This window comes from Sturnus vulgaris, chromosome 7, assembly GCF_052056855.1.
Source record: "Sturnus vulgaris isolate bStuVul1 chromosome 7, bStuVul1.hap1, whole genome shotgun sequence".
NCBI classification, from domain to species: Eukaryota; Metazoa; Chordata; class Aves; order Passeriformes; family Sturnidae; genus Sturnus; species Sturnus vulgaris.
Genome location: NC_142249.1, coordinates 25432613 through 25456509, shown reverse-complemented (window position 1 = coordinate 25456509; position 23897 = coordinate 25432613). Strand labels below are relative to the sequence as shown.

Below are 23897 nucleotides of genomic sequence, written 5' to 3'. Positions count from 1 at the left end.
CAGCTGAGTGCTGGACCCAAGTGCACCCAGAAAAGGAAAAGAAGAAGGGGCAAAATCCAGATTGTTCAATAGCACAGCTAGGGGACTGCATAATCAAAACTGAGACAGGCAGAAGATATCTGAAGCTGGTTCAATATATATTGCATCTTTCTGCAAACCCCAGCTGTCCTATACAGCCCCAGCTCCCACACAGTCATCAGTGGGATGCCTGCAGTTCTGGATGGTGGAGTGTGTCAGGGGAGCCCTTGCACACAGCCAGCTGATGCAAGGAGACCAGTTAATGTAATCACTGCACCAGGTGCAAGAGGCCCTACAGCAAAGCATTTGTGATCATGGAGTAACCAAAAAAGGGTTAATCTGTAATAACCAGGAGAAAATGCTAAGCGAAAACAAAGCAAGTGTTTCATGAAGAGGCAGGGGACAGGTTGTGGCGGTGCATGTGAGCTTTCCCATCAGTGCAGCAGCCAAAGGAATGCAGAAAAGCAGGGAGATGCTAACGGGACCCAGAGGCTGGTGCTGAGCTGGGAGCACAGACCAGCACAGACATGGCAAAGAAGAGAAGCGAATGAGTAGTCACCTCTGATATAAAAAGCAGGAAGCGCTTGAGAAGAGCTGTGGAAAAGGCACACAACCAGAACCTTTGGTTCTGGCAGTCCACACTTTGTCAGGCCCCTCAACACATACCCAGACAAGTTCCAGGGATGAGTTTTCTCAGAGAATCAGCTTGAGCAGAAGAGACATCAATGAACTGGTCCAGTAACTCCAAATTTGACTCTTGCCTTTTGTGAAAAATGCAGCTACAGAAAGCGAAGACCGAACTTGCACAAGCTCCTTAAATGGCAAGATATAAAACCCTACTGGTGTTTACTGGCTCAACTCTCTCAGAGTCCTTCTCCCAGACAAAGCTGGAGACTGAGCTCACTCCCACTTAAGATGTGAGATCCCCAAAAGAACAGAGAGCAGCAGCCATATGCTGATGGAGGAAGAGGAGAGAAAGTGGAATGAATTGTGGCATCTGCCCCCAGACAGTACAGATCTTATCAATCGAGTCTATAGAAGGCTAGATAAAAATATCAGCCACTGTGGGCCTTCAGCAACTCAACTGCCTCTAGAAGTGACAGAAGAACATCCAATAGTACAGTGACCCCAAGAAAGAGTGGCCTTCAGACTCAGGATGGAAACTGAACTTCCTGCTCTCCTAAGGCTCTAAGGATGGCATAGATGGGTTTGAGCAGGAACGGAAACTTTATTGCATCTTTTCAGGGAAGCAGAAGGATGCAATGGGGCCAAGTCCCTGCTGTTTTCTCGATGACAGAAACTGAAGCCACAGACACCAATTTTGGGCATGTGGAAAGTTTAAATGTCATAGAGACTACTGTGAATAGCTGCCATATTCAGTATCCAAAGAAAGCAAGGCATCAGGTCACTGAATGTCAAATGCATGTCTTTATAAAAATGAAGATCACATCAATATAAAATACAGATTTGTCACTAAGGATTGAACAGTCAGAAAGCTTGAAGCTGTGAACATTCATAGGAAAACAGAGATGCTGTCCTGGGAAAAGTTACCATCAGTAAAGGTCCCTACTTAGGGTATCAGCTCCATTTCTGCCCATCCCCACAGAGAGCTCCAACCGCATCAAAATACCGCACATAGTATCTATCTTTGCTCTTCACTGGGCAGGGGCAGACACTATGACATAGCAAAGCCCTGGCCAGGCAGCAACATTTTTTGAGCTTTTTTTTAACTCTGTGCAGGAGAGACTGAGACAAGATAAAACCTGGTACAGGGAAGAACTTAGAGGCAGGCACTCCCAACATCCACAACAGCTCCTGAGAGAGACAAGCCTCTGAGGGTCTGTGCAGCCAGTGAGCAGTGTGCTGGGCTGGAAGGCCACAGGTGCCCACCTAAGGGCAACTGTCAAAGGAGAACACCCCAATCAGTATCTGGTGTCAGTATAATCCTGTTGAAACCTTGTTTCTTCGTTGCTGCTTGGGAGCCAGGAAAGTGAAGAAAATTAGCCCAGCAGCCCATTCGCACCCACCCTGAACAGGAAGGGGAGAATGGCTTGAACCCAGTGAGATGTTAGGGAACCCCTGAGGCAGCAGCAAAGCTAGCATGGAAGCCCTTAGAAAGACATTCCAGCACTGCAAAAGGATGAAACAAGGAAAACATGACAATTCAATAAATATAAGCTTTTATTACAATAGAAAATAGTAAAACTCATGTTAAAATAGACTCTTGCTTTTGGACTGCTCAGAAAAAGCCTAAGCCTCGCTTATACCTGCTGGTGCCCATAAAGGCCCTGACCCTAAGCAATGAGCAACACATTTCTGTGCTGAGAAACTCGAGGCTTCTTCCTCCCAGTGACAGTGAAAGACTACAGCAGCAGATTGAGCCATGCCCCACCAGGCAGACAGGTAAGGGCTCTCTGTGGGGTTGTGTACAACATGCTTCATCCCCTTGTGCAATCAGGCTCCTGTTTGAAACAGGTAGCTTGAGGGAAACCATGGACAAGAAGGAGGGAGAGGAAAAAAAATCATCAGCATATAATGATAGCTGTCCTGAGACAGCTAAGAAGGCAGCAAATGCATCTGCCAGAAATGGCACCTGACTGCCTTTGGGTAGCTTACGTACTATTACACAGAACACTCTCCACCTTCTCCTTCAGTGGCCAGTCCAGTGCAAATAAATGACTGTACAGTCTGAACTATCATGTGCTCCCCTCTTACTCACCAGAAAGGGCCAGGGGCAAGAGTAGAGTGGAAAGCAGAGGCCACAGAACAGCAAGGTCAGATGGGAGTGGGAAACACTTGTGCACCATTGCTGGCACAGCAGCACTTGACTCCAAGTCCTGCCTGCTTCAGTCACCAGGCTCACTCCAGTGCCTCATACACAACCTTCTGGAGCTCGATTGAGAACATCTCCTCCCAGGGCCCACGGATCCACTCCACTAGCTCTGCCAGGAGCTCAGGGCACTCTGTGCGGATGTGCCAAGTGCTCTCCAGCTTCAGTACCTGGCAGAGAGGAAAGGGAGGAAGACAAATGAGCAGACTAGCCTGACAGACACTGATCAGCCCTGAGTCACCATCCCCCAGCACAGCTGCCAGCTCCTCCTAATTCCTCTGTGACCTCCTCCTCTCCCTTTGCTGCCAGCAGTCGAGTGTCCCTTGCATGACTTGCATGCTCCCCTGATTCTGTGGTACAAGGCCCTAGGTTAGGATGGGAGATGACAGTCCCAAGACACTCTTGCAGGAACAGGATCTGAGCACAGTCAGCCCCCAGCATCCTGACCCCATGACCACCTCCTGGTTACCTCATCATAAAGCATCAGCTTGATGTCACAAGGACAGAGGCGATAGGTTATGATATTGCTAATACTGGTGATTGGCTGCTTCTCCTTCAACTGGATGTTGCTCCTAGGAAGCATTTCTGCCTCATGGTCTTCATCCAAGGAGGGCTGCACCTGCCACTGGTGACTCTCCTCCAGCAGAAATAGCATGCTTCGGGTACTCAGCAGGGTCACAGGGAAAGCAGATGTCCCTAAAAGGATATGAGGGAATAAGAAAGGCTTTGCTGAGAGCCTGAGTCACCACAGAACAAGCTTTGCTCTCCATTCCTCCTCTAGGGAAATCCTGTATAACAGCAGTAACTTGGGTGAACAATCTTATCCAGCTTCCTGACTGAAGAGGGGACCAGGCTACTGAAATGTGGCTGGGCTTGCCCAGCTTATCCAAGCTTGTTGTGGGAGCATGCATATGAGAGACCACTGCCCAGCAAGGCTTGTCCAGCTCATACCCTCAAGCGAGTTACTTGAGTCCTTTGACCTCTTAAACATTTTACTACTCCTTAGTTAAAATTTGGCAGCTGTAGCTCAAAGGCTGCCTTTTTTGGCCTGAATTTGTCTGGCTGCAGATATCTGATGGGTGGAACAAAGAGCACACACAAAGTTTAATACCGAGCTGGGATGCATCATAAATATGACAGGAAGGAAAGTAGTTTTGATAATCATTAGAGAACATAAATATAATTCAGAATTAAATATAATTTCAGTAGATGCAAATTAAAAGCACTAGAACTTGGGAGTAAGTTAGATGTGCAGTAATAGGGAACCATTAGCAAAACTGGCTGAGGTCACAGGGGATCACAAGCTGATGCAGCAGTATGTTGCTTTTCTCATCACATCTCACTCTTGGGAATTAGGAGACTAACAGAAAGGGGATGTTTAATTAATCTTGTCTGCTTGGTAAAGAGATCTCAGCTGGAACTGTGTCCAGTTTTGGGCATCATACTCTAAAAGAGGAGAAAACTGTAAAGTAAGGAAAATGCACTGTAAGTTCTCCCTCCCACATACTATTTGTTCAGCTTGAGGATACCAAAAAACATACTTCCCACAGATTCCTTCTGATCCTCACTCTCATACCTCCCCAATGGTCAATGGTGACCAGGGGTGCAAAAGCTTAGCAAATTGGTCAGAATATGATTAAGAGCTAGGTTGCTTTTTTCAGTGCCCCAAGATATGACGACACTGGAATTGTTCACTGAAGACTCAAACCCCAAGTTTAACACCTTTGTCCCTCAGCAAGACCTGGAACAAAACTTGAAGGGCTCCAGCAGGCTCCTCCTGTACTATCACCTCAGGTTCTGGACACCTACTACCGTTTTACCAAATGAAGAAGCCTTTCAGCAACTCACACAAACCAGCTGGTTTTATGACTCTGCATCTTTCCCTCATATCAGGGTAATGATCGAGTCCTCAGATAATCTCTAGCTTCTCGAGTTGTCACCAAAACTGGTGTGCAAAACCAGCTGCTCCCTAGAGCCTAGACTTCCATGTAGAAAGGACCGAGAGATTTGCTGGATGTACAGAAGCATGCTGCTATCCTACACAACCCAACACTAGAAAAGAGCCCTCACCCACGCCCCCACCCTATTTCACTGCTGGACAAAGGGCGCAGCTCTTTTCCCCCAGGCCGTACATTAAAATCACAAGCATGTAAGCAGACAGCACAACGTGTGGGACATCTGGCTACTGAGATCTACTGTACCTTGGATTAGGTAGGCCAGCAGGTAGAAGAAACAACTGTCACCTGCAGCTGCAGAATCTGTGGTCTTGGAGTCCAGCAGAGGCCTGGAGGAGACACAACAGTGGGCTGATAAGGAAGCACTCTGTTTCCAGTCTAGGTTTGCCATGAACTAGCTACTGTTCCCAGTTTTCTGGCGAAGGGAACACACACATCTCTTCCAGATAATGCAAAGTCCTCCCTCTCCTGGTCCTCTCACTACCACCTTGCCATCCAGGAGCCAAATGCTTTTTCAAGTAAAAAGGCCGCCCTTTGCCTCTCGCTTTTTCTCCTTCCATTATACGCTGCTCAGGGTCCTCCAGAAGAGCTGAAGTTGCCCCACCTGGCTCAGCCCATGACTCCTTTGCCTGTTCACCCTCTGTGCAGCAGGCACTGTTTCCAGCACCCTGCCTTCCACGGTCTTCTGGATAAGCAGACATCTGTTTCTACCTGAAATCCCAACCTCTCACAGGCTCTTACCATAGCCAGTGTTGGGGATTCATTTCCACAGTGGGGATTTCCTTCACCTTACTCCTGTGCTTAGCAGGCAGTTCTTGCATGAGATCTAAAGAGGGAGAGAAGGCAGGTGTCTTTTACTACAAACCCAAGGGCAGGACATAACAGTTCAGGACAATTCTCTACTGTTCAGAGAGGTGTTGCAAGTTATGATGTCAGTCAGAGTCTCTCCCAGCTTTTTTTCTGAGCTGTCAAGAAGGTAATTTCCAACATATATCCAACAATAGCTGTCCTGATAGTTCTCCAAGAACAAATCTTTCAAATCCTCTCCCGCACCCCCTACAGCTCTACTCTTACCTGTCAGGGTCTGCAAGAACTGGTCACAGCAGCTCTGGTTCCGGATCAGCAGATTGTAGGAAGTTTTTGGATTCTCAAACTCCATTCGCAAGCTCTGGTGGCAGAGTCCCACTTCCAGATGAGAAATATCAGACAGGTAGTGTGAGTCATTCTTCTTCAGCCAGTCTGCAGGTTGTCCCCTAATCACAGGACACAGCCCTCAGCTGCAGTAGGCTGCCCCATCTCCTCTCCCATGTCACACTGCAGCAGGGGATTTGCCAGAAGAGCCTGTGCATATCACCACCCCCCAGGGTCAGGGAAGCAAGGCTAGCCCAGGCTGGCACTACCCAGCAGTCACAGACTTGCTGCAGGGTCCTCACCTGATAGCTCTGGTGACTTCCAGCACATAAATTTTGACATCAGAAGCAACCAGGATTGAGAGGAACTCTCCTTGCCGACCAAACTTCACCATGACCACCTAAAGCACACAGAGGGTGGGTCATAGCCTTGGCCTGCCCCTTGACAGCACATCCACAGAAAGGCCAGCCTCAAAGACACTTCAGCTCCCTTCATACCCCACAGCCTTTGAGATGCCACCTCAGTGCAGAACTTGCAGGGTGGCAAGAGGGACAGCCGAAGAGTTGTAGGAGTGGTGCTGTGGGAGCTTACCTTGAGGAAGCACTGGAACTCCTCAGCATTCTCCTCAAAAACTTCCATGTCCAGGTACAGCTTCAGGCGATGATCCACTGCTCGGAAGTCCCTTGTGTTCAGGACGCTGTTTACAGCTGAGGAGAGCAAAGGGCAGCAGTGACACTCTGCCCACTGACCAGGGGCTGCCCAGGCATGCAGACAGGCACCAGGGCAGCAGTGTCACCCCCTCTGCACACCTGCTTCCATCAAGTCTCTCCTCAAGACAAAGGACCAAACACAGAGCTTTACAGGCCACAGGTCTCCATGTGCAGATAAAAGAGGACTCAATTGCTTCAACACTTGCTTTTTTTTCAGATATACAAAGCTTTGGTCTAAGCCAGCTTCAAACTGTGCTTGGCTGTTTAGTCACAGAAGGACACTGCTTTGCTGCTGGATTTGGCAGGAGGGCAATTCTTTATCACAAAGCCAGAAAGATATTTCTTATTTCAGCTGGTGTCAGCTCAGGTCAACTTTTTAAATCTCACTTTGATCGTGGCAAGGTTAAAGGGGCCTGAGGAAGACACCAATAAAATTGCTAACGAGTATAATTAGGTTTGTCATGAAATTGTATAACCAAATAATTTATACAACAGCCACAGTACCACCCAAGAGTTTGCACTTCCCAGTCGAGCCTGTTCTCCACCAGAAACACTACACTAGTCAACCACTCCTCAGCAGGAACTTTCCATAGGCTCAGTTTTAAATTGGGACCTTGAAATTTGACCCTAGAAAGGAGATTGCTTTATTTCTCATATTTCAACTGTACAAGACTGAACATAGCAACCTTAAAACTGTGATTCTACACTGACTCTTGAGGCACGGCAGTCTTGAAGAACTGGGGGAGACCTCTGTAGATCAAGAAACCAATAGGTTTACAAATCAGAATTACACTCAGCTGCAGTAGAGTCACTTGCTGGGCTAGACCAGCTAACCTCCACAGCTCCTCTCCAACTTGTTATTCTGTAAATCACAAGCTGATACCCAGGCAAAGGCAGTCTGCTAAATCAGAAATCCAAAGTCCTTCAGAAAAATCATTTGTGGACCTTCAGTCTTGCATGACTGCCCTCACAAGCCAGCATGCAGTCTCTTGGACAGGTTTTGTCATCTCAAGCTCACAAAATAAGTGAGGAAAGCACAAGCAACTGTAGATCCACAAACCAGAACCTCCTACTAGCACACCAGCCTCACACTGCACTTAAGCCAAAGAATAAATACAGAGAAGTTGTGCATATTGCTCTCCAAAGGTAATACTCCAGCTGGCAGCTCATGGATGCCACAGGAACCCAGTGTGACCCTATTACTCAGAGTCTAAGCAATGACAGGTATTAGGAGCTGACTCACTTTTCCTACCTTCAGGCATGGGGATTTAACAGAGAGGGGAATGAAAATCTCTACTCATAAGAACCGTAAGTTTATGGCTGCTCATACTTCATGTCCCCCTTCCCCATTCAACAGGAGGAAGTGTACCCTCCAAGCACCAGTGATAAAACCAACAAGCTCTCAACACCCTTAAACCCTGCAGAGCTTCCTCATACTCACAAGGACTGAGATTCCATGTTTCCTCGGACTCAGAGTTCAAAGAGAGCGGGGAAGGAGTGGGCCCCCGAGAAACACTATAATGGTAGCTTCCCATCAGGCTGCCCCCGTTGGTGTCTGTGTGGCTGAGGGACAAGTACTGGCTCTTCACACTCTGCTCTTTCCCACAGCCACCATCTGATCCATGGGGGGTGTGATAAAGGGTGCTGTCAGGCTCAGCGCTCAGCTCCGGGGTCCTGGTGCTGTTGCTGGTGTCTATCTCCGAGCTTTCCTCCCCACCAATGTAGAACTTCCCACTCTCACTGGCCAGGACAGATGTTTCCTCTGGGCAGTCCTGCTGGCTGCCTCCCTCCAGCACAGAGTCTGACAGGTCCTCACTCGTGCTGTCGGCACCAGGAGGCAAAGGTGTGCTGCAGCACTCCTCTGAAGGCAGAATGACCACATGGTCACTGGAACAACTGGGACAGGCTATGGGCTCACCAGCTGCAGGACCTGTGAAAGATTTTGTCAGGCATAAAGAAAAGCCAGAACACCTCCCCCCAGCAAGATTTTACTTCGTCCCACCTCCTCTGCAAACCATGAACCCTCCCTTTCAAGGTAGAGAATAGTTACAGTCTGACTTGAGCAGCTTGTTGAGCAACTTGTCCAGAAGCATATCCTACATACTTCCCCTCACAAATCAACCAGAAGTTCTGGATCAGGGCCACATGAAATAGTTCTGCTCAGATTTAGGGTGCCCATTGTGTGCTGTGGTTGCAACTGAGCCTGCATCAGGGCTTGGCTCACGACTTTCCTCCACTTCACATCTGCAAGTGCTCACACAACCTCTGAAGCCCAAGCTCATGACTAGTCAATCCAATCTTCCTTAGCCACCTCCATCTCCAGCATGCTGTGTCCCTTCCCCAGCTGTCCTCATCCCTTCTGACCCTGGCTCCCTTCACCCACACCAGAACAGACTCCAGCTGGATCACAGAACTCCCATTACTCTGGCAGGGAGAAGAAAGTGTCCTGGCGTGGAGAAAAGTGCTGCAGCCAGGACAGCACTTCTGTGTTCACTACAGTACTTCAGTCCCAAGATACTTTGTCAAACAGCATCTTCTCAGCTAAGGCACTCCCCACTTCAAATATAAGCTGAGCTTCAAAAAACACAGCAGTCAGAAGATGCCTATTCAAGACTAGCTACATCTCAGCTGAAATACCACATCTAGTTTTAAAAAGCCAAAGAAAAATGTGGACAAACGGGAGAAAGTACAAAGACCAGCAAGAAACTGAATGTACGAGATATGACTGACAAGTAAATTATCTAGAGACTTAAGCTTATTTAGTCTAGAGGACAGAAACCAGGAAAAGTTGCCGGGGTAGAACAATGGCTCTCAAGTACAAAGAAAGGAGTAAATTGCTCCTCCAAAGTGACAGCAAGAGTGGGCTTAAGGCCACAGACAGGGAGACTTAGACATCAGAAAAACAACCAGAACCCTAACCTAACAGCCAAAGTTTTACCTGAAATACTGGCACAGATTCCCTGGAAGCTTCTGTTAGCAAAAACTCTTTAGAACAAATAAAGTCTCTGTGGCAGAACTGACTACATGACCTTTAAGTCCTCTCCCACACTTCAGTTTCCAGCAGCCCTGTGTTCCCCCAGGCCACCCAGAATAGGAGTGCTGTATGCTTAACCTTAAACCAGTGCCTTATTCCTGCTAGGAAACAAGGCAGGCTCTTCCCAATCCAAGTAGGCCAAGTGAGAGTTCATCCCACAATAGGTCTTAAATTCCAATACAGCCAACTCATCTCCTATACATTCCATGCTCTGCACCACAGCTGCCACTCTGGAAATCTGCCTGGGCATTAATTAGCAAACATCCTTCTTCTGGGCACTACAGCCTACCTTGATCTGAGGCAACTAGGGTCTCCAGAATTTTGCTGTCTCCAAGCTCTGAAGGATAGGAACCTTGATGCCAGGAGGCCAGGGACTGTGAAAACTCCTGCTTGCATTTCAGGCACTGGAGTTTCATGGATCCTTTCTCTTGGTGCTGATTTCGCCGATTCTCCTCAACAACTGGGGACAATACTTCAAGGATGCACTAAAAGTAGCAGCACAAGGAAAAGGATGCTATCAGGTAGCTATGATTGCCCTAATAAAATCAAGCTTCTGACACTAGCAAATCTTTTCACATGCCTCACTATAGCATTTCAGAGAGTACAGGGTGCATTTCCCAGCTGTGCAAGACTTGCCAAGGGCATGGAGCTTCACTGCAGAAGACCAAGACAACCTTGTTTTTGCATGTCTGTGCCTGATAGCTACATACTGACAGGGTCCCTCTAGAACTCTGATCTCAAAGGTCCCATGTATTTGTGTCTTCCCTCTAATAACTTTTTCGAATGTATTAAACAATATCTTGAGAAAATGACTGGATTAGAGACCAGAGTCCCTACAGCAGCTGTGTGGACATAGCACTAACAGTCACTGTCCAGAGGACCAAGCACATGCCAGCACATCACTCAGCACCTACAAAACGTTACATTGCACACACATGCACACAATGATCACTAGCTTGACAACTTTTAATCTCAAGAGGGAGAAAACTGCAACACTCTCTCCTTAAGAGCACCGTTTATGCTACAGGAGCTCCACTGTGCATGGCCATGCTCACAAGGCCCTCCACAGGTCATCTGTGCAGAAGAAGAAATCCCAACAAGCCAGACATGGGCAGCAGGTGCTCATGTGCTCTGAGAACAGCAGCCCTATGCTGGCTGGAAGAATTCAGTGTCTTGCAGCAACCCTGCCCCCTCCACAAGCCTCCCCACCTGCAGACACTGCTCTGGGCAGTCATCAAGCACCACATATTTGCGCTTCTGCCGGTCCTTGCGAATGTAGCTGAAGTGCAATGTGAGGACAGGGAAAACTCGCTCCAGGTCCTGCAGGAGACAGAAAACACTTGTTCTAGGATGAGAGAGAAGCTTTCGCAGACTACATCTGCTAGTAAACAGATGTAGTTGAAACACGGCCATACAAGCACTTAATTTAGTGTGTCCTAAGCATCCCTCCACAGCTGATAGCATTTGGGAGTCTGGTAAAATGAGCAGAAATAAATAAACAAATATAAAGCTAATGAGCACTGACAACACTTACGCTGAGTGCTTGAAAAATTGCATGAGTGCTTGAAACTTACAACAGTAACTTTCAGGCCTAAAGCAAAGCATTTCAATTAAAACACCTTTTCATGAAGGTATTTCAGAAGAGTATCAAGCCACAAACATTCAAAAAAGCATAAGGGCAGGGTTTAAAAATGAGTTGGAGCTTTTACTGAAAACAGTATTAGAGAAACCTGTGAACATGTCCGTATACAGACTGAATATAAAAATCCTACCACAAGGAAAGGAGATTTCCAAACTCCCTTTCTAAAGAACCGAAAAAGACAAAAAGGGCTGGTAATGCTAAAGTGTGCACCTAGAGCAGACGGCAAACTGCCCACTGAGCTGCCAGGAGCTTTTTAAACATCACACTAGGCTCTGTGCTGCTCTAGAAACAATGCAATACACAAAGAATCCTCCAAGGCCAGGAATGGATGGGAAGGAGATCTCAATTTCATTTAAGTTCCTCTTGAGAAGTCTCTCATTCCTCCACACTGGAACAAGTCTTCAAATTCCAGCTTTGGAATAGATTTGATGGTGGCTTCTGGTGCATTATTGCAGGTAGTCTAAGCAATACAGATACAGCCATTAGATACACATGCATTGGGTTGAAGAGATGCTCAATCAGGCTTTGTAGGAGCTAGGAAAAGACCTGCAGGATTCTTGACAGGAGCCCAAATCCAGAATGCTGACATACATAGGGAGTAAGATGACAAAGGCTCACAGAGAAGTGTAACTCACCATCCTCTTCCAGGTCAACTCAGAGGTTTCCACATTCTTCAGGCATTTCAGCTCCAGCTTGTGGAGGACTCTGGCAGCCTTCAGTTCCACCTCAATCACATGCTTAGCTGTGACTCGCAGGAAGATCCAGTCTGGCTCTGGGTCCCCTTCACCTTCTATTTGGCTCACCAGCACTGGCTGGCACAGGTCCACTGCCAAAAAAGACACAATACAGGTCAGTACATGCAGCAGGCCTTCAGTCCTGCTAGATGCAGATCCTTAACATTCCCACAATACTGGGCATCATGATACAGCTTCAGATATAAATCACATTTGATTAATCTATTTTGTTGTCATCCAAGCTCTTAAACACAGTGGGGAAAGGACCTGTTTACCTTCTACCTTCTCCTCTTCTTCCTCTCCAAGCATTAGCTCATCTGCCTCCTCTTCTCCTCTCTGTTCTCCTTCCACAGGCTCATCCAGCTGTACTTCAGGTTCTTCCTCCTTTACAGTGTCATCCAAAGGAGGAGAGGATCCTTGGGGCTTTTCTTGCTCTGGGTCAGAGCTCTCATTCTGCAAGTCCATGACAGCAGGTCTGCCTGTGATCTCATCTGCAGAACGGCTGCGGGACATGACGGGTACTTGGTCATGCTCCTCCAGGTGTCTCTTGTACTGTAGCCAGTCAGCACCAAAGCGGTCTCTGAAGCTGGCCAAGCGCTTCATCTCCTTCTGATGCTCCAGGACCAGACCTGCAGAGAGAAAACTTGGTAAGTATGAAAGTAGTCACCAGCCGAGAGCACTACTCTTACTGTGGGCAGTTTAGCTGCTATGTTATTAAGGAAGATAACAAGCCTCACCAGCAGAGAGGGGTAATGCCTGGGGCTCGTGTTCTGTGTCACTTGGTTCTGAAATACTTGCCCTGCGCACTTTGACTTTTCCCTGGAAAAAACGGGATAAAAGTAGTTGTGAGGAACTAGAACAATGAAAACAGCACCTGATGAGGGGCTCTGACAAGCTGAAGGGTTTATAGCTATTACAGTGTTGAGACACACCATTAAACACTTGTCAGGATATATGATGACTGATATTAAAGCCCCTTAGCAACACACAGCAGTGCAGAGGCTCACTAACCATGCAGTCAGTGCCAGACCACACCTCACTGCAGGAAGCTTTCACGTCAAGGCATCCCCTTCACCCAACATGCCAGCTACATGGCTAAGAAGCTGTGTCAGTCTCAGACCTTGCTTTTCTTTCGAGGGACCCTGATGGCCACATTCTCTGATGGGGACTGACTGTCACTGAAGTCTGCAGCACAGGAGCTCTCCAGTGCACTGCGGTCCAGTGCAGTCTTCTCTGAGGTAGAGGTGTGGATGGACTGGGACACACTTTGCACACGTCTTGGAAGGTGCTAAAGCAAGAAGAAGGGAGTATTGCCAGCTGAGTGCAAAGGGAAGACAAGGTAACCCAGCCACAAGTCAGGCTGACAGCTTTCCTGCTCCTCACCCCAAACTTCCACCATTTCAGTCAAAGCACTGACAACAGATCCCGCCTGGTTGATTGGATTGTTTATCACAAATACTCTGATTTAACTCAATCTCTGCCTTTCTTAAAAATAGCAGATGGGAAACTGATAACTATTTTGCTGACATGTAGTTCAAGTGTCAAGTACCATACAGTACCTGAAGAGGAAACAGGCAAGGCTCCCAGTCCTGCAGGGCTACATAAGCCAGAATAAATTACACTGGCCAGTTCCAACAATTATTAGGAATCAGCATGAACTGAGACAAAATGATCTGTGTCAAAGTCAAGGTAGCCCATAAAGATTTAATAGAACACATGACAATGCAAAAAAACTGTCAGAGTTCCCAGTCCCAAAGCCAGTAAGATCAGTTTTTAACAATTATACTTACCATTAGGTCTGAGGAAGAGAGTGGCTCCCCGTCCAAGAAGAACTGTAATTAGAGACCCATTTGCAGTCAGATTCCATTTGGCTGGCACATACTCAGGACAACTTCTGCTGACTCCTACTCCCCTTCAGGCCACCCTAGGGTTGGGATCCCTGGCAAAAAAACTGCAAAGAAACAACCCTGTTCCTGCCTATCCACCACTCCTTTAGTTGCAGCTACCTGACCTAATAGCATGTAAGGCCAGAAGGGACTGTTGTGGTTTTCCTGTTTACAGACTTTACAACTTCCAGAAACGTTTCCAAGACAGTTTGCGGAAGAGGTACAATAGATTATTCTACAACAACTCAAATTGTTTTGAAAGGTACTCACTTTCACCTCAAAGCCTCTATCCTACTTCTAGCCTGATTCCACATAGCTTCCAGTAACTTGAGCTTAGTGAAAGCTTTTGCCAAGACGCAATTTGAAGACAATGAATCCAGCCATTTGCCACTAATATGAAGGGCAGACCAGCTCTGGAACACCTTTGACCCTTAGCAAGTAAGTTTAATTTACTAAATTGCCAGAACACTGGCTTTGCTGGCTTATTTATTTGAAATCAGATTACCAAGAACTGACCTAAGCATTGGAGTGTAAGGGAACAGTGATGACACCTGGCTGAGAGCAGAGTGAAGGAGACAAAGAGGTGGCCATGGCTGCGAAAGTAGTACATACTTAGGTAAGATGGGCCAAAACTGTGAGTTCCTTCTTTGCACAATCCATCTACATCATTACTATCTAGCAGGAACAGAGTTAAGTTCCATCAGTGAGCAAAACTGAAGAAGTAGACAGTGAAGACATATTAAGATCTGAGGTGGTATAAACCTGAGATCAGTATTCAAAGCTGTGCTGGCCAGCACGCATCACACAAAATTTAAGGTTAAATTACTTTACCACAGGTAAAAAAGAAAAAAAAAAAAAAGGAAGCAACCACAAAACAATCACCACTGTAACACAGCTGGAATAAATCTCCAAGTTTCTTTTCCCTCATTAGCCCCTGACTGTTAGAATACTCTATAACTTCAACAGCAGAGGCAGAAGGTAGGTGGCTAATACTCACATTGGCGAAGGCTGCCCTGGGAGACACATGGACAAGGGCTGCAGATCGATGATGTTGATGGAACCATATTGGGTTTCCCTCCAAATGCAGCTGGGTGAGGGAAACAGACAAGTAGTTACTAGAAGCAATATTCTCTACCCCAGTCTGTCCTGCCTGCAGGCTCCAGTCTTAATCTCTGCTTCAAGAAATATTCTTGCAGTGGAACAGTTATCAAGCCAGGAGAGGACGAGGCTTTTACAATGCTTCCTGAAATTACTTCAGCAAATAGAGAAGGAGATTGAAGTACCTCCTAGTCATGACCTAAATCATTATAAGCTTTTTCAGTATTTACTCTGAGAAGTGTTGAAAGAACAGTCCTTTGCAGGCCCAGAGAAGGGCCCCATTCCTAGGGGTGTTCAAGACCAGACTGGATGTGGCTTTAAGCAACCTGGTCTAGTGGGAGATGTGTCCCTGCCCATGGCAGGAGTGTTGGAACAAGATCTTTAAGGTCCCTACCAACCAAAACCATTCTCTGATTCCATGATCTTCTTTCACAAGCACTATAGTGACTGCCTTGCTCCTTCAGACCTCTCTGAACACACAAATGCACCACAGGATTATGGGAAGATCTTTACTGAATTTGACAGTGTTAAAATCAGAAAGGATAAGCAAGGAAGTGGGGATGAATATAAAAAAGGTTAGCTTGAGGAAGGGTCACTAAAAACAAAGGCTGAAACACAGGTGTCTGTCTAAGGCTCCCCCATCAATTTCCTGCAATAAAATTAAATGTTCGAGTTTAACTTATCTGTCAAAACTCTCTGGTTACCACAAAGTCTCTATCTTGCACATCTTGACCATGAAATCCCTAATCTACCAACCTATCAGGCTTTATGCTCACTTTTTTTAAATAGTGCAGAGTGGACAATGGTGCCAGCTGGGCATGTTCCAGAAGCAGGTTATAGGCCACATCTAGGTGCTGCAGATTCACAAGCTGTTCCACCCCTGTGAACAAAGCAAGAAGCCATCAGCATGCTAGAAGACATAACTCAGGAACTTCCCCCAAAACTGGACCCTAGTAAAAATTGTTGTGCCCAAGATTTCAAGTTCTGTTCATTCTCAAGAACAACAGGAAGGCTTCAAACTCAGAAATGCTCCTCCCTTGTGGGCTCACCATTAATACTGTCGAGCTCATTGTTGCGCAGGATCAGAGTCACCAGCTTGGATCGGCTGAAGATGCCAAGGTTTGGCACCTTGGACAGGAAGTTGTATGCCAGATTGAGGTATTCTAGCTCTGTAAGGGCCTGTTCAGAGAGAAGAGCAGCACTGGATCAATTGAGACCTTATCTGAAAGCCTGGCACTGAACTCAGGACAGGGCACTAGCTTCTACCTTTTTTTTCATCCCAACAAGGTTAACCAACAAAGTGAGTTTCTTGAGACTGTTTCTGCAGGAAGAGTTCAATGTTTACATCGGGAGTGGTTTGCTTAGGGGTGCTCAGCATCATCTAACTGCTTTACACAATTTGCCAGGAGCACCTTTCTTTTTCCTCGCCAACTTCAATGGAGCACAAGAAAGGACTGGAAATTCTGCCTCAGCAAAAGGAGTGAACTACCAACAGAAACCCTTTCTTACCTTTGTAAAGATGATGGGGAATGATACCTTGTGAACTCCACCAACTCCATAAAAAGCTGTTTCATAAATTTGCTTCAAGGAAGCAGACCTAGCCCAGCAAAGCATGGATTTCATTGCAGTTCCCCAGAAACACACATGCCTTTGTGATGGACTGCCCCTTTTCTAGAGTGACTGACTGGCTTCTGAGAGCAGGAAGTAAATGCTACTGGCAGCTTGAACAAACTGAACAGTAAGCTTCTACAGCCCCATGCCTGGCTACGTAATTCTCACCTGCTGCACAGATTAGAGCAAAGTCTTGGCCACAGTGGAGTGCCCACTCTGTGAGGGGCTGTACACAGAGTGCCCTGTGTGTTTCAGTGCATTTACCACTCGGCCATGCTGGACTGCCAAGTGACAACTAGAGCTAACTCTCTGTCTTAGAGGTGAGGAACACTGCCTTCTCTGCCTCAGTGGTACTTGGACGGCACATACAGGACAATGGTTTTCAGGCTGCAAGCACTAGCTCTAAGCCACACCACATCTGTGATTTCTTTTATTATACCTCACCTAGTAGGAACATGATGTCAATGACTACAGAATTTTAGCAGCATCCTCTGCACAGGAGGAAACTCTGCTGGTCAGCCCAAAATACTCACCGTTAAATAGTGCTCACAATCCTGGATCTTGTTGTGACTCAAATCCAAGACCCTCAGAGCATTCAGTAATTGCTGAGGGACAAAAAGATATTAGATCAGATCCTACAATTGTCTCTGTTACAGCATGAAAAGCTTCTCCTGCTGGGAGAGGCCAGCAAAATTAACACTGCTTGTTTCCTCCCACCCAGATCTAGCAGCATCACTAACAGAGGGCCTGGCTCTTGGCTGTGATCATGTCCTCTCTTCTCAGCCAGGCTCCTGCAGGAAGGATGCCCCACTCACCAGTGAGTCATCCAAGGTAGTAATTGAATTATAGCTGAAGTTCATAGTCTGCAGTTCCAACCACGGGAGAGCACAGCTCAGATCTCCACCACATGCTGAAATTATTTCCTAGGAAGAAGAGAGGAGACATTCCTTGGTGAATGCTAGCTGTTACAGTAAAAGCAGATGAACATAGGAGAACAGTCTAGAAGGTGGCTGACATACTGTGTTTTACAGACCTTGTCTTGCTTAGCGAGGCAGTGAATTTTCTGTCCCTAATTCAAGTATTTGGAGGTGGTGGAAATCCCATGGCCATATATTTGGAAAGAAGGGGAGATGCTTTTGTTTTCTACACTGAAGTGGCAATAGTTAACCTAATCTGTTAGATTTCTTAGGCTCAGGACACTGAGAACAAAAACTCATGTTAATAAAGTAATTTTCAGACCTCCCTCAAACAAAAGCAAGATACACAATTGCATCCTGACAGATTAAAAAAAAACTCTCAAAGCACTCCCTACCCTCAGCCCCTGTTCTCCAGCAGGCATCTGCTTCTATGTCCCAGAGAGAAGCCCAGAGGCCCATGGCCAACACAGCCCATGCTACTCAGTTCTCCATGGCTGAAGCTAGCCTTCATGTCTCAGAAATGTGCTGGGCAGCAGTGCAGGTAAGACACTGGGGCACAGCATTTCTTCTAACAATAAGCTCTAAAAGGGCTGCTGAGGTACAGTGAAATAAACCTTGACCAGCTGCAGGCCTTGAATGTGGAAACAGACAGATACACAGAGTTGTCCTAGCTGACACAAATGCTGTCTAGAGCCAGAAATTCTCAAGAAGCTAAAAAAAGACTACAGAGCACATGTGCTTGCAAGCGGGGAATCCTTCAAGTGCTTGACACAGGAGTAGGAGCAGGGAAGGGAGATGAAGCCATACACAATATGAATGAATAAAAGGGCTAACGCTGTCTCCTACATCTTCCCTGTGTGAAGGGCTGTGGGATCAAGACAGCCTTTCTCTTGCAATTTACCCCACAAGCTGTGTAGAGACACTCACCTCCAGTGTACTGATACATTTGCAACAGGTGAGAGATTCCAGCTGAGAATAGACAAATCGAAGTCCCCGAAGGCAGTGTGGAGGGACAGACCTCAACTGCAGCAGTGATGACAAAGAACAACATACATCAAACTATTACAGCAGAGGAGCAGATCCAAGTTTTACCCCAAGCAAGTGTTACAAGAGTTTAGTCTTAGCCTTCTAGGGAAGCCACAAAAGCCTACCCAGTTTTTAGGAGTAGAGGCATTCTGCAACCACAAAACTAGTCAAGAAAACCCAAACAGCAAGACTCAAAACCACTTTTGCCATCTATACTTACTTCCAGATGCCGGAGGGACTTGAAAGGGAAGATCTTCACAGCAGATTGCAAAACACAGTTTGGAACATGAACAAGCTAGAGAAATGACAAAATAAGTCTCATGTCAAGCTTGATTTGTGCTGCATTACCATCTTCTTGATGCACCAACTGCAGCACCTTGAACAGGCTGTCCCTCCAGCTCGGGTGATCCCTTAAAAGCTCTCTCCCAGTGCTGGTAGTGGCACCGTTTCCCCAGATTAATAGTACAGTAGAGGTGACAGAGAATAGCATATCAGCAAGTGTGGTCTACCAGCCCAGGGAGCTCCTCTTCATCTCCCCTGCTCGCATGGCTTCACCACTTTCAGCACCACTGGCAGACCTGACAGCTAGATTCCTCATCAGCCACAACCAGCAAATCTACTAAAGACAAAACTAACTGCTAGAGGTATGTTTATCAAGCAACTGAGTAGAACTAGCACGCTGGTGGGAGGTGTGCATGTGCATTTCACCACAAGAGGCCAAATAAGGCCCTGTTAGTGTTAGACTGAGGTGCCTGCAAACCTTTTCTTTGTATTGTGTAGAATAGCCACAGGCCCTTTCAGCGCAGGGCAGTTAGGCTGTGTTCTTGTACCATAAAGCAGCTTACTAAAACCACCTTCTTATGCTTTCTATGGACAGTGCATAAACAGTATTTCTGGCTGCTATTGAAAGTAATGAAGTAGTTACCACTTCCACTGCAGACAGCAAAGTACAACCAGAAAGGTCACCTCTGCCAGTTACATAGACATTCACAAAGAAGTGACTCATCAGGTGCAGAACAGACATCTCAAGACCTCATCACCACTACTGCTTCCACAGCTACAGCCCTGCCAGGAATGAATCACTGCCCACTGCCTGCCAGCACTAATGCTGCATGTTGAACAAGAGCATTTGCAAGGGGAGCTTGCACTAGCAAGCTCTAATGATCAGTTCTAGCAAAATTTATTTCAGATGCCATTCATGCTGTGGGTCTTGATCATCTTCTCTCCCTCCACTGGCTTAAAAATCTGCCAGGCTGATATAAATTATTAGTTTCACCAAGTAAACCAGTTAGTAGACATCAATGGGCAGCTTCTCCTTCTTTACAGATTTGTTGCAGAGAGAGCACATTTTCTAGTGAACAGGAGCACTCACCACAACATCCTCCTGATTGCAGTGTCCCCCCCTGCCTTCTCCTGCTGGGAGACCCATCTTTCTCCACAGATTCTGGGCCCCACTCCAACCTCCTCACTCACTACGCTATTAAAAAAATCCTCCCAATAACATTCTGATACCACTTCACTCTCACAAGGAAAACACGTTTTTAAAGACATCATAGATTTTACTGCTTAGCCACAATACATTTTGAACTCCGCTGTGGAACACAAAACAGCTGCTAATGCCTCTTCCCCTTTTAAGCTCCTTTCACCTCTACTACCCTCCCAGCGTGTCCCAGTGCTGAGCAGAATCATGTGTAGTACTGTAGCACATGCCACGTTTCAAAAACCTCTCTGAAGAATTCCTTGATCTGTAGTTTTATCTTTATTACAGCCTCTTTACTATAGCCTTTATTGTTAAAATTAATGAGGATATGTAACTAGAAATATCCTGTGCTGTGAAACTGATCAACTAGAACAACTGCTCAGGCTGCTGAAGTAAGCAGCAGCCTCAGAGTGTGTACAATATCTGACCCCTCTGCACAAATTCCCCGGCTCTGCTGCCTTGGACAGATCAATCATCACTCCCGGAGCAGTCAGCTGTGCTCAGGTGCCAGATACTGGCTGAATTGCTCAAACGAAATAATTATCTGCCCAACAATGACAACACCTTACCAAGGTCAGAACATAATTAACTCCTGCTGCCCCTGTTTTTAACTTCAAGAAACTTTCCGTTGAGTTGCAGGGCCGATCCTAGGTAAGCAGCTATAGACTATTGTGCTGAGCGACGACTCCATGCAAGAGTCCTGTGAGAGCCATTGGACCCAGGGAGCCCGCACGGCGGACGGGGGCAATGGGCACCAGAGGATGCTGCTCTGAAGCTGTGCCTGCCACCTCCACTGACCGGCAGCACCCTGCAGCACCCCCGGTCCCGGTATGTACGGACCTTCAGAGAGTGAGTCTTCTGCAGGACGTCGAAGAGGAACTGCGCCTGGAGGATGGCGGCTGTCTCGGCGGGGTGCGAGGGCAGCGCCACGAAGCCCCGGTTCTGGTTGCGGGAACCCAGGTGCTGCTCGAAGACCTCCGTGAGGTGCTGCAGGGTGGAGGTGAGCAGCGTCAGCGTGCTGGAGCCGTCCAGGACGAGGTCCCCTGCAGGAAAGGGGAAGGACGAGCCAGGCCGTGAGTGTCCACACACCGGGGGCACTGACACGACCCGGCCCAGCGAGGCCCACGGCGGCCGCCACTCACCCGCGTCCTGCAGCAGCCGCGCCAGGCCGCGCACCAGCGTCTCCGCCGCCGCCATCTGCAGCGGAGAGGCCGAGGGGACCCCGGACCGGCCCGGTTCGGCACGGCCCGGCACGGCCGGTCCCGCCGCCGCGCCGCCGCTCTTCCGCGTTACCGCCGAGGCGCGCCCTTCCGCCGCACCAGCGAGGCGGCCGCCGCTCACATCCGGTTGCCATGGAGCCCGCCCCAGCGTCCCCCTCCCGCTCGGCGGGGCCCGCGCCCCCCGGCTCCCGCCCCGCCGCAGCCCCGCGCCGCCGCCCCGCAGCCCCCCCGGTAAGCGGCGGCAGCCCGGCAGCGGCGGCGGGCGGTGCGGAGCGGGCCGGGCCGGCGGGAGGCCGGGGAGCAGCGCCGCCCGCCGCCAGCGCGGCGCGGCACGTGTCGGGCGGAGCGTGGCGGCGGGGCCGGGGCGCGGCGCGGCGCGGCGGCGGGCGGCTCTCCTGCTCCGGCGGTGCGAGGTACGGGCCGGAGGGGGGGGGGGGGGGGTGGGTTGTCCGTGCGCTACCCCGGCTGCAGCAGCTCCGCCTGGCTGCCTTGCCCCGGCCCGTCTGCGGGGTGCTCCGGTGCTGCACGGTGCGTGGCGCGGTGCGGGTGGCTGCCGGTGCGGAGCACGGTGCATGGCACGGTGCATGGCATGGCACGGTGCGGGGCGGTGCATGGCACGGGGCACGGCACGGCACGCAGCGCGGTGCTCGGGGCTGGATGCGGCGCGGAGCATCCCGCGCTCCGCACTGTACGGGCTTGCAAGGCACGGCACGGACATGGTGCAGCGACCCCAGTGCCTGTCTGTCTCCCTTTCCTTCCCCGGCTATACGTGTGTCTGTTAGAGCCGTCCGTACGTCCAGTGGAGGGTGGCTCATTGTTACTGTCTGGTGTCGGCACTTCGGTCTGGAGTGAATTTTGTTCCGTGTGTTCGTTTATGTGTCTGTGGACCGTGCAGGCTCCGTCCCGTCTGGTACCCTATGAAGGGCCTGTTGTGAGGGAGAGTCACGGAACAGACGGTGCTTCAGGAGTGAATGGCTGTGATGGTTCGTCCAGGGTAGTTCAGTGGAGAATAGGGTTCATTGAAATATTTAAGCCTTCTAAAGTGCTTGTGTAATAATACAAATTTCAACATAGCCATGTGGCAGGGAGATCCACAGGTTAAAACCTTCGTGCCGGAAAACTTTGTGTGTTTACTGTCTTATGTGTTGCCTTTTCATTCTGGTATGTGTATCTGTTCCTCGGCCATGACAGAGGGGAGGTAGGGGCTGCGCAGCCCACTCCTGTTTTGTTTGGCTTTGAGGCTGTGTCACAGTAGCATCCAAATGCTCTGATGTATGCAACAACACCCCTCCTGCTCCTTCCCTCCGTGGACATGCACACCAGTATTTCTTCCCAGGAAAATCTTCCAAGGCCTCTAATCCTTCTCCTTTGTGAGCTCTTCTCGTCTGTGTCTATCAGCCAGAGTCCCTTCTCCTCCCCTATCCTCAAACCAGCTTTGCCACTGTAGCTTTATCCCTATCTTAACATCCACTCCTAGTCTAGACACTCTACAGCTAAATTATTCTTAGCTGATGGCCAAGGGATTAAGGAAGTGCTGTGGAGATGGATGTGGAACCTGATGGCTGTCTCCATGCAGCCCCTCACCACGGAGCTGGGGCAGCCTGCCTGTAGTGCTACCAACTCATCTTTATGGCAAAGGGACAGCATGAACTGTTCGCCTCGGCCCTCAGAGGTGTGCCAGATTGCATTTTACTCAGCAAAACAGGGAAGCACTGGCACTGTGAAGCAGCCTTTGGGGATGAGGGGGTGCCCCGCTAGAGTCTCTATGTGCAACATGTGGGAGATGCTGTAGCTGCCAGCATTGCAGGGACATGCCTGCTCACTTTCCTTCAGAATCTGTTAAGCTTAGATGGTGAGTACGATGGTCAGTACAAGGTATGGTGATTCATGTGAGCCAGTTCTGTTTACTGATGTGCTTGTGGAGAGAGCAGGGATGTGTGAGTGCACACAGGTTGGCAGGCTGTGGATTTTTCTGGCTTCCCTTCGAATCTGGCCTGCTGGCATGATGCTTCTATTACTGAAAATTACTTCTAGCGGGAATGCTGAATCACGTACTCCCTATAACCAGGAGATACAGTAGGATGAAGGTATCAGTCATTTGCTTTTATTTAGTGGTTTGTTTTTTTAGTTTCCCATTTTGTCTTGTGCTCTTCTTATGGCAACCAAGGCAGTGATGCCAGCAGGCTGAGCACTTCAGCATCGTGCTTATTTGGAGAATTCTCCCTGATACTCCTTTTAAGTTTCTATTTTAAATTTTAACCCATTCTTAAGTCTCTTTATGAAGGGCTGGCTGAAAAAAAAAATCTTTAGTTGTGTTTTACACCCTTGAGATCTTTCCAGACTGCTGGCTTGTCCCCTCCCCATCTTAGTCATCCCATATTTTGCTAGACAAAATTAGCTCCTAACCTTTCCTTGTAAATCAATTCCTCTGGCCTACTGGCAAAATTTTGCTCTTCTCTGAACTCCATCTGTTGATGGTGGTAGAAATGCTAGGCAGGATCCCGGTAGATGGCCATCCTGCCTTCCTCCAGAGGTGGCACAGAGTAAGGGGCAAGTGGCCTCTAGTGGCCGTGGCCAGCCGTGAATGTGCAGAAGGGGAGCACCA

General features: G+C 48.3%; 2 protein-coding genes across 4 annotated transcripts in view; one reads left to right on the top strand and one right to left on the bottom strand.

Moving 5' to 3' along the window:
- Positions 1-2181: 2181 nt before the first annotated feature.
- STK11IP (serine/threonine kinase 11 interacting protein) lies at positions 2182-21386 on the bottom strand. Of its 2 annotated transcripts, XM_014888037.2 has the most exons (24): positions 21215-21386; positions 20913-21115; positions 18813-18887; positions 18494-18589; positions 17465-17572; positions 17183-17254; positions 16088-16217; positions 15815-15918; positions 14938-15027; positions 13845-13886; positions 13175-13342; positions 12792-12873; positions 12330-12683; positions 11956-12146; positions 10888-10998; positions 9968-10163; positions 8086-8574; positions 6526-6641; positions 6237-6334; positions 5878-6056; positions 5545-5629; positions 5050-5132; positions 3318-3544; positions 2182-3018 (listed from the first exon to the last, which is right to left on the bottom strand). In XM_014888037.2, exons 1-24 carry the CDS (start codon positions 21267-21269, stop codon positions 2878-2880), a joined length of 3495 nt encoding a protein of 1164 aa, XP_014743523.2. In that variant the 5' UTR covers positions 21270-21386; the 3' UTR covers positions 2182-2877. The 2 variants fall into 2 exon arrangements, 1 of the variants encoding a protein (XP_014743523.2); XR_015804895.1 differs by lacking the exons at positions 2182-3018; positions 3318-3544; positions 5050-5132 and having other exon boundaries at positions 5563-5629; positions 5878-5988; positions 21215-21363.
- Positions 21387-21637: 251 nt separating this feature from the next.
- Positions 21638-23897, top strand: part of SLC4A3 (solute carrier family 4 member 3) — a 33619-nt gene continuing 31359 nt past the window's right edge. For both annotated transcript variants that reach the window (XM_088168153.1, XM_088168152.1), the window contains exon 1: positions 21638-21705. The gene's annotated coding sequence lies outside the window, so the exon portion shown is untranslated. The remainder of the gene's footprint in view (positions 21706-23897) is intronic.

Excerpts from the sequence above, each read along its gene's own strand:
- STK11IP (XM_014888037.2), bottom strand. The coding sequence starts at position 21,269 with ATGGCGGCGGCGGAGACGCTGGTGCGCGGCCTGGCGCGGCTGCTGCAG. Across the intron at positions 6,057-6,236 it reads GAAGTCACCAGAGCTATCAG|GGGACAACCTGCAGACTGGC; the intron begins GTGAGGACCCTG and ends TCCTGTGATTAG. Across the intron at positions 3,545-5,049 it reads GCTGGCCTACCTAATCCAAG|GGACATCTGCTTTCCCTGTG; the intron begins GTACAGTAGATC and ends ATATCCTTTTAG.